The sequence below is a fragment of the Epargyreus clarus genome, unplaced genomic scaffold (assembly GCF_041222505.1).
Source record: "Epargyreus clarus isolate Ecla_fem2 unplaced genomic scaffold, WU_Ecla_fem_2.2 ptg000026l, whole genome shotgun sequence".
Classification (NCBI taxonomy): domain Eukaryota; kingdom Metazoa; phylum Arthropoda; class Insecta; order Lepidoptera; family Hesperiidae; genus Epargyreus; species Epargyreus clarus.
The window spans coordinates 1,457,648-1,471,274 of record NW_027332233.1 but is presented as its reverse complement, the minus strand read 5'-3'; the positions used below and the strand labels follow the sequence as shown (position 1 = coordinate 1,471,274).

The following is a 13,627-nucleotide window of genomic DNA, read 5'->3' as shown; positions in this document are numbered from 1 at the left end:
ACCTCTATTGATAATGAACCACAGATCACATAAAAATAATGTCAGTAACAGTTTTTTCACGGCCTTGGATTCTTAGTAATATATTATTTTTTTGGATTCTTTTTTACAAAAGTCAAGCGTGCATAGAGAAGTTTTACTTGTATGAAACTGAACTCTGGAGAGTGATGTTTCTGAACTTTCTAAAATTATTGAAATTATCTTCTTTCTGGCTTCTGACAAGTGACAAGTTATTTATCTCTTAAATACAAATATTATAAATTATATTTTCTTATAAGTTATAAGTCCTATGACTCGGGTATTGATAAGAATCCGTGTGCATAAATAATTGTATGTTTAATTAATTTGCTTAAAACACACGATTATGTTATGTGTATGATACTAAGTGTACGACTAAAGTCGCCACAAATCCATTGTGTATAATAATTCTACAAAAGTAATTATAGCTGAGACGAACGAAAGCGATAGCGAGCAAGTTCTCTTGTTTGAAGCTTTATAAAACTTAAAACTAAACGACAAACGTACATTGAACTCTTCCACGTCCAGTAATAATAACGTACTCAGCGAAGTAAGTCGTAAAGTTTATACCTCTCAAAAATATTCCAAAGTATTTATTTTTTGGTGCAAATTAAAAACATTTGATAGATACTTTGCACTGTAGTACAAAATACGGAAAGTTTTATAAATTTATTTGCGTAATCCGTAAATGATTAGTTCCTACAATAACAAGTTAGATAAGTGCGATAAAAATTACGTAGATTTTAGTTATAACGTACCTATCATTCTGTTCTGTGATATTGCTAAGTGAAAGTGTGATATAAAATGGGCTCAATTAACCAGTTAGGGGTAAGAGATGAACAGTTGAGGGAATACCTCCCGGATCTTCCCTCGGGAGCATTGGACGGGTATCGGAAGAAAGCTAGCTTCGATTGGCGGCGTATGAAGCTCGTGTATGATAACTTGGCCTCAATTAAGTTAAAGGTACCTATATTTTTATTAATAAAGTTTAAAGTGGTAATGTGTAAAATGTAATAAGATTTGAAGTAGTGTTAATTTATTTCTGTGTTAGTTTTTTTTTTTTTTATAATATAGGAGTAGCAGACGAGCATGCAGTCCACCTGATGGTAAGTGGCTACTGCCGCCCATCGACATTTGTAATCAACCCCAGATAGGATTAGATATTCCTACCTGAGGTCGGCCACAGATGCGCCGCTACCCCTGAGGACTAAGCTGGAGCGCCTCGGAAAAGTATGTCTCCCTTACCACACTTAGTTGTTCTCTGTTTTTGTTTTGTTTCATGAGAGTGGTGTTGGAGTGTAAAGTTGGTTGCTGGCACCCATAGGCACTGGTAATCTACCTCAAATAAAAGAGTATAAATGATTAAAAATGCATTAATTCTGTAATTAATAACTTGGAAGAACTTATATTGAAGTGGAAACCAACCACACACTCCACCTGATGATAAGTAGGCATTACTGTACATGGACATCATCAAACTCCATGTGATAGAACATGGGAATACTGGAAATACCCTATAGAACAAGGAAGAACCTAAAGCCAATCACAGATGTTTTGCTATGAATGAAGAATGAAGTCATATTATTTGTAAGTCAGTCAGCATTAGAGATGGGCAAAGAACCCGGTTTAAACCCTGTGCAGGGTTTAAACCCAATAAATACCCGTTTATTTCCTCCCACTGGGTATTTATTTGGGTGTTTATAAAATGAGTTAATAAAATCTACACAAAGCTTTTAAAATAGTTCAAATGTTTATTTAATAGATATACTATAGGTTTTTACTGTATTTCTAATGTTTTTTACATTTTTAAATATAACATTTTTAGGGGTTCATCTATTTTTATTATCTTTTTAATTATTATTTGTTTGACGAAACAAATAGCGCACAACTAAAACAAATAAATATACCTCTCGTATTGCACAGGCGGTGTGGGAATATGGGCATATAATGTAAAATGTAATTCTTACGTAATATCTTAATAATTATAGCTTTAAGAGAAAAAATATAAACATTATTTTATAGAAAATTTTAAGAGCTACAACTTTGGTCCAAGGTACTTTTCGATAAAATTTACCGTTTTCGAGAAAAATCCAGAAACCCGAAAATTTTGACGTTTGCCCCGAATAAGTGCCGACACACACATCGATGAGGACTTTTGGAACTTTACTTGTGATGGTAAACCCAAGGTCTCTACGAAAATTTAGCTTTATGTTATTTGATTACTATTTTTATGTCTAAATTGACCGGACTATAAAAACTCCTCTATCAAAATGTTTCAATGTCATTTTCTGTAAATTAAGTAGAAAAAAGTTAAAAAAAGTCTTCCCAAAGTTTAATCTATTATTGTTATTATCTTTGTTATTTTTGGTTTAACGACAAAAAGTTATAGAACTAAAATTATAGATAAATCAATTTGAAACCATAATTGTTCTTACTAAATTTCTGTGCGACAAATAGTTTGCCTGGTAGAGCGTAAAAACGCATTGTGCCCCTTTTTTCAAGATGGCGGCTGAGGGACAACAGTTGGGACTCCACAAATTAGGACTGTACACTAAGCCCTTTACACTAATCATTGACATCTATAAAATAAAATTGGGTCTTCGAAAATTGCAACCCAAATGTAACACATCCGAATGGACTATAACAGCGTAGTTAAATGAAATATGTGCTTTTAGAGTGCATATTTAGTGAATTGTTTACAATATTATTTTAAAAATGATATTACTCGAAGAAAATAAAAATATGAATGACAATAGTTTACACCCGCTGTTTGGGTGTTTATTTGGGTTTAAACCCTATTTCACCCAAAATACCCGGTTTAAACCCGTATCCACCCATTGGGTTTAAACCCTCTGCCCATCTCTAGTCAGCATCTATAGCCCTTCCATTTTGATACTTGTTGGACCACCTTCCTAAATCTGTTATTTGCACCCATCACACCAGAACACATAAAATAGATGCAAACTATTGTGTGAATCAAATTTTACTATTCGAATACACATAATTCCTGTTAACTCTACATTCATAGAAGGGATGAATTGATTGACTAAATTGTAATTTACACCCTTTTAGTCATCTACACAAGATTTTAACATTGTGTGGGTATATTTGTCTAAGATATAGATCACAGGCGTAAGGAGGAAGGTCTTGGTTGCTAACCCCTGATGTTGACTATAATACAAAGAGAACCAAAAGCTTGGCCAATTGTGCGTTATATCATTGTAAATGAAATATGTATGTACTGCAGATCCTACTAGTGATTACTACAACCAAATTTTACCACCTGTTTACCAAGTTTTCTCATGCTAAGGAGACAAAGTATTCTTTATTGTTCAGCATTATAACTTTTGCACTTTGAACCTTCAATTAACATGTTATCCTTGATTGTAGAATTGCATGCAATAAACCGATTATCTATGATTTGAAAATTCTAAGAGCTATAAAAAATACATGATAACATCTTTATCTACTTACTTCTGTGGGTGTATTAAATTTTAAATATCAAAATTATGAATGTTAAACAAAGTAGACTGTATAAATATATGAATGTGTAATCAAAAATTATAATTGTAAATTTGTATATTAATGGTTAATATTCATTTACTGTACATATAAGGTAATTATACTTATATGGTGAATAATATTTAAGTATAATAATGTAGGTAGCATTTGTAATCAACTTTGGGATAATAAACACTTATTTTATAAAAACAAGATATAGCAAAACATCTTCTTATGTATGTACTAAGAGTTAAGTTTTAAATAAAATGAGAAAAAAGAAACAAAAATATAATATTGCCTTTGGGTCGTCCTTTGTTTTATAATGATGCGAATCATTTCTTAAGCTTACTACCCAAATAAATGTGAAAGGTTATAAAGATTGATGAATGTTTGTTACTCTTTCACAGTGAAACTACTGATCGGACTTGGATGAAATTTGCCATTTAAATCATTCATGATCTGGTTTAACATATAGGCCAACATAGGCAGTGCTGCGGGAAAATACTAGTTTTAATTATATACATTAATGTTTGCAGCACGACATATGGAAGTTCATGGAAAATCATCCACTGTTCCACCATACAGATGCCACCTTGACTTTGGATGAACAGAGGCACATTACTACAAAACGGATGTATGCTTTGTACAATGAAAACTTCATACCTATGGAGAAGGTGTAGTATAATATAATATTAGTGACTGAGTTCAATAAAACCAGCATATAGGCTGGTCTTACATAAATACATCAAGATTTATTCACAAAGGCCAATGAGTAGCATGCATCATAATTTCTACAGACTTCATAAAAGTAGAAGTTTCAATGTTGAACTGTATGTATTATTTTATTTGCTTCTCAATGTTATTATATATTTTATCGTTGAAAAGCATTAATTTATATTATGGCAGCAGTTATTTTTGTGTGCTCACGCATCGCACGGTCCATATTTGATGAGAGACATGGCAGATACTCCACGGAACTGTTACACTGCCACTAACATTATTGTATCTCATTTCATGAAACACATAAACAGATTCATAGTTTCTAAATATAATTTTTTATTTGATTATGTGAACTCTATTTTTACAGATAGTGGAAGATCCAAGGGTATTTCAGGCGGAATCAGAAGCAATGTTTATGTTCGACAGCTCGTTAGCCGTCAAGTTGTCGCTGACATTCCGTTTATTCTCCAACACAATCCAAGGCAGCGGTAGAGCCCACCACTACCACTTTGTGGAGGCCGCCCAGAAGGCGCAGATAGGAGGGTGTTTCGCGTTGACGGAGGTGGCGCACGGGTCCAATGCGAAGGGGATGCGAACAACGGCGACGTACAGCCCGGAGAAGAAGCAGTTTGTGCTGCATTCAGCTGATTTCGAGGCAGCTAAATTCTGGGTCGGATCACTGGGTAAGTCTATTAACAAAAAAAAACTAACAAACAACAACTTTGAAGCATAGCTCTTCATGGTTACAACTTCACAACAACACTTGAGTCTTCTTTCAGAACAGCAATGTTTAGCGTATTTCAAGATAGTCTTAAGTGGTAACTACATGCAAGTGAACCACTTTAGGTAGGGCGTCAATCCTTTTTGGGGTTAATACAGATGCTAATGGTCACTTACCCTTATCTAAACTGCGTATAACAAAAAATGTCGAACCCCGAAATGTGTATCTACTTAAAAGGATACCTTCAATTTTGATTTTAAACAGCGTGTAGGTATATTCTTGTATACTTAGCTATGTTAGCATGTAGCATGAATAATTTATTGAATAGACAGTTCAAGTGTTAAAGGTGATTGTCTGGTTATATTGTAGGAGTTTCAAACGAATAGGTATTTTGAATAAATTACTGTTAGATGTGAAAATACTAAACAGTAAATACTTAAGTACCTACTCATTATTCTTGTGTATGTTTATTTAACTGTTAAGAATTTTAAATCCCCAGACTTTTTATTTTTTTTATAACATACGAGTAGCAGACGAGCATGCAGTCCACCTGATGGTAAGTGGTTACTGCCGCCCATGGACATCTGTAATCAACCTGAGGTTGGCCACAAATGCGCCGCTACCCTTGAGGACGAAGCTGGAACGCCTCGGAAAAGTCTGTCTCCCTTAACACACCCTTCAAACCGGAACACAGCAGCGTCTAACACTGCTGTTATGAGGTAGAAATAGGTGTGGCGGTGGTGCCGCCGGAGTCGAACTGCAAAGGGTTCTACCACCTTCAACCGTACTTCGTATTACCGTATTTAACCGATTTACCGTACTTCGGGCTTTTACAGTAAAATATAAGTACCTACTATAGATATATTTGCGTTAAGGCATCAAAAAAATCGGTGGAATCGTTTCGAACTTACGGTTCCAAGATTGTTCATACGTGAATGTGAAAAAAACAAAATTTAAACAATAAATTTTATTTAGAACCAAATATATTTCAATTATATTGCTAAATATGCAAGCATAATCATAATATGTCTGGGAATGATTCAGCTAATGTTTAAATTCATTATCATGGTAAATCTACATGAATATGTGTAGGTACAGCAATTACTATTGAAATTTTAAAATTTAATGATTATACTTATGAATAATAATACCTACCTACCTACCTACCTATACTTGCAAGGGCTGAGGTGTAGTTTAATATAAAGTATGTAAGATTTTTTTAGAATAATGTAATATAAAACATTGGTAATTTGTCGTAAACTCATTACTGTGCCACTGCTGAGCGTGAAACTTATCGCAAACTAGGAATTTAGGGCCATAATTCGCCTGCCAAGCGCCCTGGCCAAGTAGGTATTAGTAGACTTCAGACACCTTTGACCTTTTAATGTAAGCGATAATTAATTTTCAATACGCACGTAACTATTCATAAATTTACTTTAATATATGAATTCCCTTTGTTTGTATAGTATCAGAGTGGCAGATGGGCATGCAGTTCATCTGAAAGCAAGTAGCAACTGCCACCCATGGACATCTGTACTCAATCTAAGATAGGATAAGATTCTACCTGAGGTCGGCCATAGATGCGGCGGTACGCCTGAGGTCTAAGCTGGTATGCTGGTATGGAGGAAAAGTATATCATCCTTACCATAGCTTTCAAATCAGAACACGACAGCGCATTTCATTAATTCATTTCCATTTACGTTTACTTATAAAAATAACACAAAATACCTCCTTAGAAATAAAAACTTGTTTTATATGTGTTTGTTGTTAATATTTTCATTTTTCAGGAAAATGCGCCACACACGCCGTGGTGTACGCTATGCTGATATCGAAGGGCAAGAACCACGGACTCCACACCTTCGTAGTACCCATCAGAGATCCAAAGACATTGAAGCCCTACCCTGGAGTCGTAGTGGGTGATATTGGCGAGAAAATAGGACTGAATGGCGTGGATAATGGGTAAGACTTGCTTTTCTACGGATTAAAATGTTCTCACATACTCGTATCATATAAATATTTTAAATTTAATAACTTTAGCAACAGACAAATAAAAAAATATTAATCACTGTATTTAAGTGAATAATTAAATAATATTTCACAATATAATAAAATTGTGTAAAATATAATCTTACCATCGTAATGAAGGTCATATGCCGTATCAATGTTAAAATAATGAACATGACTGCCAACAGATTTTAATAAAAGTAATTTTTTTTTTTAAGATGATAATTTAAAATCTTGACTATTTTAAATAATAACTTACTAATATAAATAATTGAAATTCCTTATTATAACTTGCAACTTGTTTTTTTTATTTATTTTCATAGTAAATGGCGTTGAACGAAATCAAAATAAATAAAAAATACGTGTGGCACTCGGAGACTGCCGCGGTAAAGCTATTGCATAGCATATTTTATCAACTTATGCAATTACAATTATATATTTATTTTATTTATGCAGTATGCAAAAAGTCATTAACCCGTCAACTGGCGTGTGCGCCTCGGGCGCACAGATCGCTACTAAAAAGTATGACCGCTGTGCCGGTGGGAGTGGGGGGTGTTAGGTTTTTTTTCGTTACGGAATTTCTGGATTCGGTCTCCACGCTCAAGGCCCGCGATAGAAGCTATGCAATAGCTTAAAAACATTTTGACTAAAAGTGGAGTTGGCTGATTTGCGAATTAAGGTATCGATATGTGGTGATCATGTCAGTCCTCACCTTATCTGTAATTGCTTTCTGGCAGAACCTCTGTTCAATATTGTGCATTAATTATGTAACTCCATGGGCTGCATTAACTACTTATTATGATATGGGCTTCGTTCTCGTATGCTAGTTCAATGTAATAATAAAAGTGTTATAATTATTAAAAAAATGTTTTTTTGTAATTTTATAGTTTCGTTTTATTCAACAACTACCATATTCCGAAGGAGTCGGCTCTGGACAAGCATGGCGGTGTCGACGACAACGGCGACTACAAGACTCCCTTCAAGGACCCCAGCAAGAGGTTCGGTGCGGCGTTGGGTGTTTTATCAGGTAAAAAAATATGACACCATAAAAAAATGGACGCCGGATATGTGATCAAAAAGTCCAAAATAGAAGTGCAAAAGAGCAAAATGTACTACAGTTAAAGTACTTTTATAATTATGGAAATACTAACTAACAAAGAATTGTATTTCTAATTCATATTAGAAATTATATAGACTATATATAGCTATTATATAGACATTTGTTAATTTGCATGTTGTAGTCACCTATAATTATCTTGGACTTAGATTTTTACTTGAATTTGTTCAATAATTAATATTATTAGTATAGCATTAGTGAACAGTATGTTGACGACTCAATAAAAAAATAGATGAATAAAAAATGTTTATTACATTGACATGTTTGGTTATGTGGCAACTTCACGATTTTCGTCAAGAGATGGCGCCACATGTATTCTGAATCACGCTATCGAAGTTTTCTCAACATCTTGCATATATACAAGCTCCGAACGGAGACCACCGGAGTACGGCCGCTCCCCGGGCATGATCACGTAGCCCGATGAGAGATCTCCCTTTGCCACTGTTATGTTAAAAAAACCGATTGACATATCAATGAATATATCTTATATATCACACTGTTACTAAATAACGACATTCTTTCAGGTGGTCGTGTCCACATAACTTCGATAACAACCAACTATCTACAGAAAGGCATAGTGATAGCTATCCGTTATTCGGCCGTAAGGAAACAGTTCGGTGCCGAAAACGCTGTAGAGGAATCCCCTGTGTTGGAGTACCAACAGCAGGTAATGCATGATTACTATTGTAAAGTGTTACTGCTTCCATAATATTAACAAATAAAGATATAGAAATTAGTCGCGTCGCGTAGCAAATTGTATGACTACACTTGCTCGCAACAACTTCAGAGTGGACTAGGAGTTTGGCGCGGATTATACATGTGCTTATGTATGCTTATCTACGCGCGTAATTGTGTATTTGTGTTGCAATTTGAGCTTGTAGTATAAATTATTTTTGTATATTTGCAGCAAATCCGCTTGCTGCCGTACCTGGCCGTCACGTACGCGCACCGGATATTCTGCAATTGGTTCGCCGTGGTCCACATCAACATGACCATCAATAGTTTTACTGGTGATTAAAGTGCTGTTTTCTTTTTTTTAGATTGAATTTAGTTTGTTTATATCTTTGTCTTATGAGTCTTATTAATTATAAAAATTATATGTCCTTCACTTAATATTGAAGTAGTGAACGAGCATGCAGTTCAACTGATGGAAAGTGGCTACTGCTGCCCGTTGATAAGTTAATCAACCTCAGATAAATGTTTTAAGTGAGGTTGGTTACATTGCGTGCAGTCACTGGTTTGTTAACACAGCAGCGCTTAACACTATTGTTATTGGTGTGGCGGTGGTACCGCCAAAGTCGAACCACAAAGGGGTCTATGACCTTTAAAATTCTATCGATAAATATGTAATTTCCCCAGGGTCGGAGACCAGTAGCGCGGCGCGCGGCATGGAGATGCACGCGCTGTCGTCGGGCGTGAAGCCGGCGTGCGGCTGGCACGCGCGCGACGCGCTGCAGCACGCGCGCGAGTGCTGCGGCGGACACGGCTACCTCAAGGGTGAGTGCTGACGCCGACACTGTCGCACACACACATGCCTACAGACACGCACGCACACATACAGATGGGCTTGCTTCGCACGCATGTGCATGTACACGTATATGCGCACATGAAGACACACATCCACAAGAAAAGCGTGCGCGTAGTTATACATACACAATCTGTGTAGAGATTAGAATGAAAATGATATGTATCATGATCCATATTAATAACGATTAAAATACAAACGGCGTCATAGATGCTTTTTATTAAATACCAAATTCCTAAAAAAAAGTCCAAGATAAACATGTTTCAGTATATGTGTAAAACATACATTATAGTTCGAAGTAAAATCATAATTATACAACAATCTTTAGTTACTTTAATAATTTTACCTGCAAATATTTTTTACATAATTTCATTATGTGAATAGAATTGTTCAAGTCTGATATATTCATAGAAAAACGCATTCATATGTGTTCCGACTTATAAACATAAATATATAAACACTATTTTACTAAGTATTATTTATATTACAGCTGCGGGTATAGGCGAGCTGCGTAACGACAACGACGCGAACTGCACGTACGAGGGCGAGAACAGCCTGCTGCTGCAGCAGACCAGCAACTGGCTGTTAGCCGCGTGGCCGCGCCGCCACGACCTCGGACCTGAAGACCATCCTCTAGGTTCCCTGACCTTCCTGGAGAACGCTGACGCGACAATCGCGAGCACATGCCCATGGAAGACGATCGATGAGCTGACAGATCCTGCCAGTAAGTTAATTGATAAATTAGATTACAAGTATTGTGGGTGCTAAAGGCAGTACGAAGACTAATATGGTTCAACTTATTAGTAACACGGACCATTGTCGTACCAATTTCTAGCATGAAACAATTTTGTGCTTCCATGGAAGAGTGTGGATGCTGACTGACTTACTTATAATGCGACCATATAGGTCTCAGGAGTGGCCACTCCTCTGTGACAGGCTCTAGATAGAACAATCTATTTTATACAATCTATTTTACAGATGGTGTAGAAATCATTGCTACTTATCATGGTGAACTGCAAGTTCCTTTGTTACTTTTTCTTATAAAAAATGTAGTAAATTGCATTAATTCTTCACAGACATTGTCCAAATGTACAAGTGGCTAACCGCGTACATGTTGAAAATTACTTTCGAAAAAGTGGACAAGTTGAAGAAAGCCGGCAAAAGCAATCTGGAAGCTAAGAATGAATCGCAGTCGTACAATGCAGTTGCACTCTCTGTTATATATGCGGAGGTAAGTAATGATAAACCGAATTCAATCCCACTGCTGGGCACTAGTCTTCTCTTAGAGTTGAGGGTTTAAGCACAATCTATTAAATTGGCCAAGTGCGGATTGGTAGAATAATTTTGTTTATTACTGCATCCGGAATCTTACAATATTTATTTTTAATGTAATATGTATTTCATTATTTATTTCCTTTCAGTTTTCAACTTCACATTAGTCAGGTTTTAATAATTTAAATTTATTAATAGTTAAGAATGTTTCATTCTTATGTCAGAATTAATTATTTATTATTTCAGAATTATATCGTGAATCACTTCTACAAAACCGCTAATGACTTCAAGGATCCGGCCTGCAGAAAGGTCCTCTTGAAGTTGATGTCATTGTATGGTGCTTTCCTACTAGAGAAACATATGGCGACGTTGTATATTGTGAGTATTATACCAAAAGTTAATCTTCCAAATTGATTATTGACAGAGAGACATATGACCGTTTATAACCAAGTGAATGAGAGTAGCATAATAATTATTGCAGGGTTTTAATTAATATGAGTATCCATTCATATTGTATATGTATTAATGCAGTAAAGATACTAGTGTTAAAGATGTTGTTACATATTATTGAGTAGGTGTTACTTATATTTCGAGACAGAAATGAATCGGATTAGATATAAGTATATTAAGTTGCATATAAAAATGATAGTAATGTTTCTTTTCAATAAAATATGTTAAAAAGTGAAAGGTGCTTAACTGCTGTTAAACCCTATTATTTTCATGATATCAATTTATTTATTATCTTATATATAAAATTCTCGTGTCACAATATTAGTTACCGTACTCCTCCGAAACGGTATTTTTCATACCCTTAAGTAATAAGGGTTTTTCACCCTAAACATTTTTTTATTTATATAGCAACACAACGTTTGCTGGGTCAGCTAGTAGTTATATAGGAAATCATGAAAAAATACTAAGTAACTAATAAAATCTAGTAACAATTTCCCTCTATCTTCAGGGTGGCTACTTCACCGGCTCGCAAGGGCTCCAGCTGCGCGAGGGCGTGTTGCAGCTGTGCGCGGCGCTGGCGCCCGAGGCGGTGTCGCTGGCCGACACGCTGGCGCCGCCCGACTGGTGCCTCAACTCCGTGCTCGGCATGGCTGATGGAGAGGTATATAATCTACTAGAATATTTAAGCTGACATAACCTAACGTGTATGCTTAACCTCCAGATGTTCTTTGATATATTCATTCGTTCATTGAAGGTGGTAGAACACTTTGTGGTTCGACTCCGGCGGCACCACCGCCACACTTATTTCTGCCTCATAACAGCAATGTTAAGCACTGCTGTGTTCCGGTTTGAAGGGTGTGGTAAGGAAGACATACTTTTCTGAGGCGTACCACCTTAGTCCTCAGGGGTAGCAGCGCATCTGTGGCCGACCTCAGGTAGGAATATCCAATCCTATCTGGAGCTGATTACAGATGTCCATGGGCGGCAAAAGCCACTTACCATCAGGTGGACTGCATGCTCGTCTGCTACTACCATATTATAAAAAAAAAAGATATAACTCTTTGCTTGATACATACTCGGCAAGGCTGATGGAGAGGTATGTGCTATGTGCTATTGGAACATTTAAACTGACATAACCTTAGGAGTATGCTGGGCCTCTGGGGCTTTATCCTTTGATAGAACTCTGTTTGATACTGATGTAGATGGTTCGTTTGAAGGGTATGGTGACATAGTCTCCAGGAGTAGTGGTATTTGAGATCGACATGAGGAAGACCCTTCTATTTATAATAGACTATAGATCCTTGGCTGACATATTAGACCAGTTCATGTCAGGTGGAATGCATATTTGATTACTATAACATTTAACAGCAGTACAAAGAACACAGCAAAATATTATTGTCAATATTTTCCGAATAAAATATTTATGTTTGTTACATGAAATAAATATAATAGGATTCTGTTTTTTGTTATTCGACCTTGAAACCCAAAAACTGATAAGATATTTTATGTTTGTAAGCGTAAATTTATTATTTAAACATTTACCTAGCTCGAGATTGAACCTAGGCCCTATGTAACAAGCAAATCATTGCTTCACCGCGCAGTTATCATTAACGAATTTATTTGTATCTCGCAGGTGTACAAACACTTACAGAACAGAGTGATGACATATCCAGGGGCGATGACGAGGCCGGAGTGGTGGAAGGACGTGGTCTTCTGGGATTCCTACATACCTTCCAAATTATAATGGCTTTAATTGTTTGTGATAATCTTTTATTAATTTTAGTAACAATGTTTGAAAACTTCTTCATAAATGAATACTTATGAAAGTATGAAACGACATTCTGAATAAGATAGACCAGTGAAGAATATTCTCTGTGAAATGCTTTTAATGATAAGTTTTCTTGGGACTATGTTTAAGATTACAATCAAAACAAGTCATTTTCTTTTAATAAATAAAACTCTCAGGCGGGGCTCAAAGAAAGTAAAACATTATTTTCTATAGAATTGTATATGTATAGTAAATCTAGTTATGTGATGTAATTAAATGATTTATGGTGAAGTTATTAATTCAATGTTACTGAAATTAAGATAATATAGCTATTTTATATTTTATACAATGGTGTTGTTGGGATTTTTATATATTTTATTTTTACACTGGTTATTATTGAAATTATATTTTTTACAATAATGATTAACTTCTTTTATTTATTTATTACCTGGCACGTAACCTGTTTAATTTTCATATATTTCCTTTTAATGTAACCTTACGTAATATTTTCACGTACCCCTATCAATTTCAAAA

At 35.5% G+C, this 13,627-nt stretch overlaps 1 protein-coding gene across 2 annotated transcripts; it reads left to right on the top strand.

Annotated features, from left to right (window-relative positions):
* Positions 1-274: 274 nt before the first annotated feature.
* On the top strand, positions 275-13,271 carry Acox3 (Acyl-CoA oxidase 3). Of its 2 annotated transcripts, XM_073088382.1 has the most exons (14): positions 275-565; positions 851-978; positions 4,053-4,190; positions 4,604-4,919; positions 6,745-6,916; positions 7,849-7,988; positions 8,603-8,745; positions 8,986-9,088; positions 9,438-9,575; positions 10,094-10,327; positions 10,680-10,834; positions 11,122-11,253; positions 11,834-11,986; positions 12,959-13,271. In XM_073088382.1, exons 2-14 carry the CDS (start codon positions 937-939, stop codon positions 13,067-13,069), a joined length of 1,977 nt encoding a protein of 658 aa, XP_072944483.1. In that variant the 5' UTR covers positions 275-565; positions 851-936; the 3' UTR covers positions 13,070-13,271. The 2 variants fall into 2 exon arrangements, with proteins under 2 accessions (XP_072944483.1, XP_072944482.1); XM_073088381.1 differs by having other exon boundaries at positions 275-978.
* Positions 13,272-13,627: the final 356 nt, after the last annotated feature.

Coding starts and splice junctions, on each gene's coding strand:
- Acox3 (XM_073088381.1), top strand. CDS start 820: ATGGGCTCAATTAACCAGTTAGGGGTAAGAGATGAACAGTTGAGGGAA. Junction 6,917..7,848: donor CTGAATGGCGTGGATAATGG/GTAAGACTTGCT, acceptor GTAATTTTATAG/TTTCGTTTTATTCAACAACT. Junction 11,987..12,958: donor TCGGCATGGCTGATGGAGAG/GTATATAATCTA, acceptor TGTATCTCGCAG/GTGTACAAACACTTACAGAA.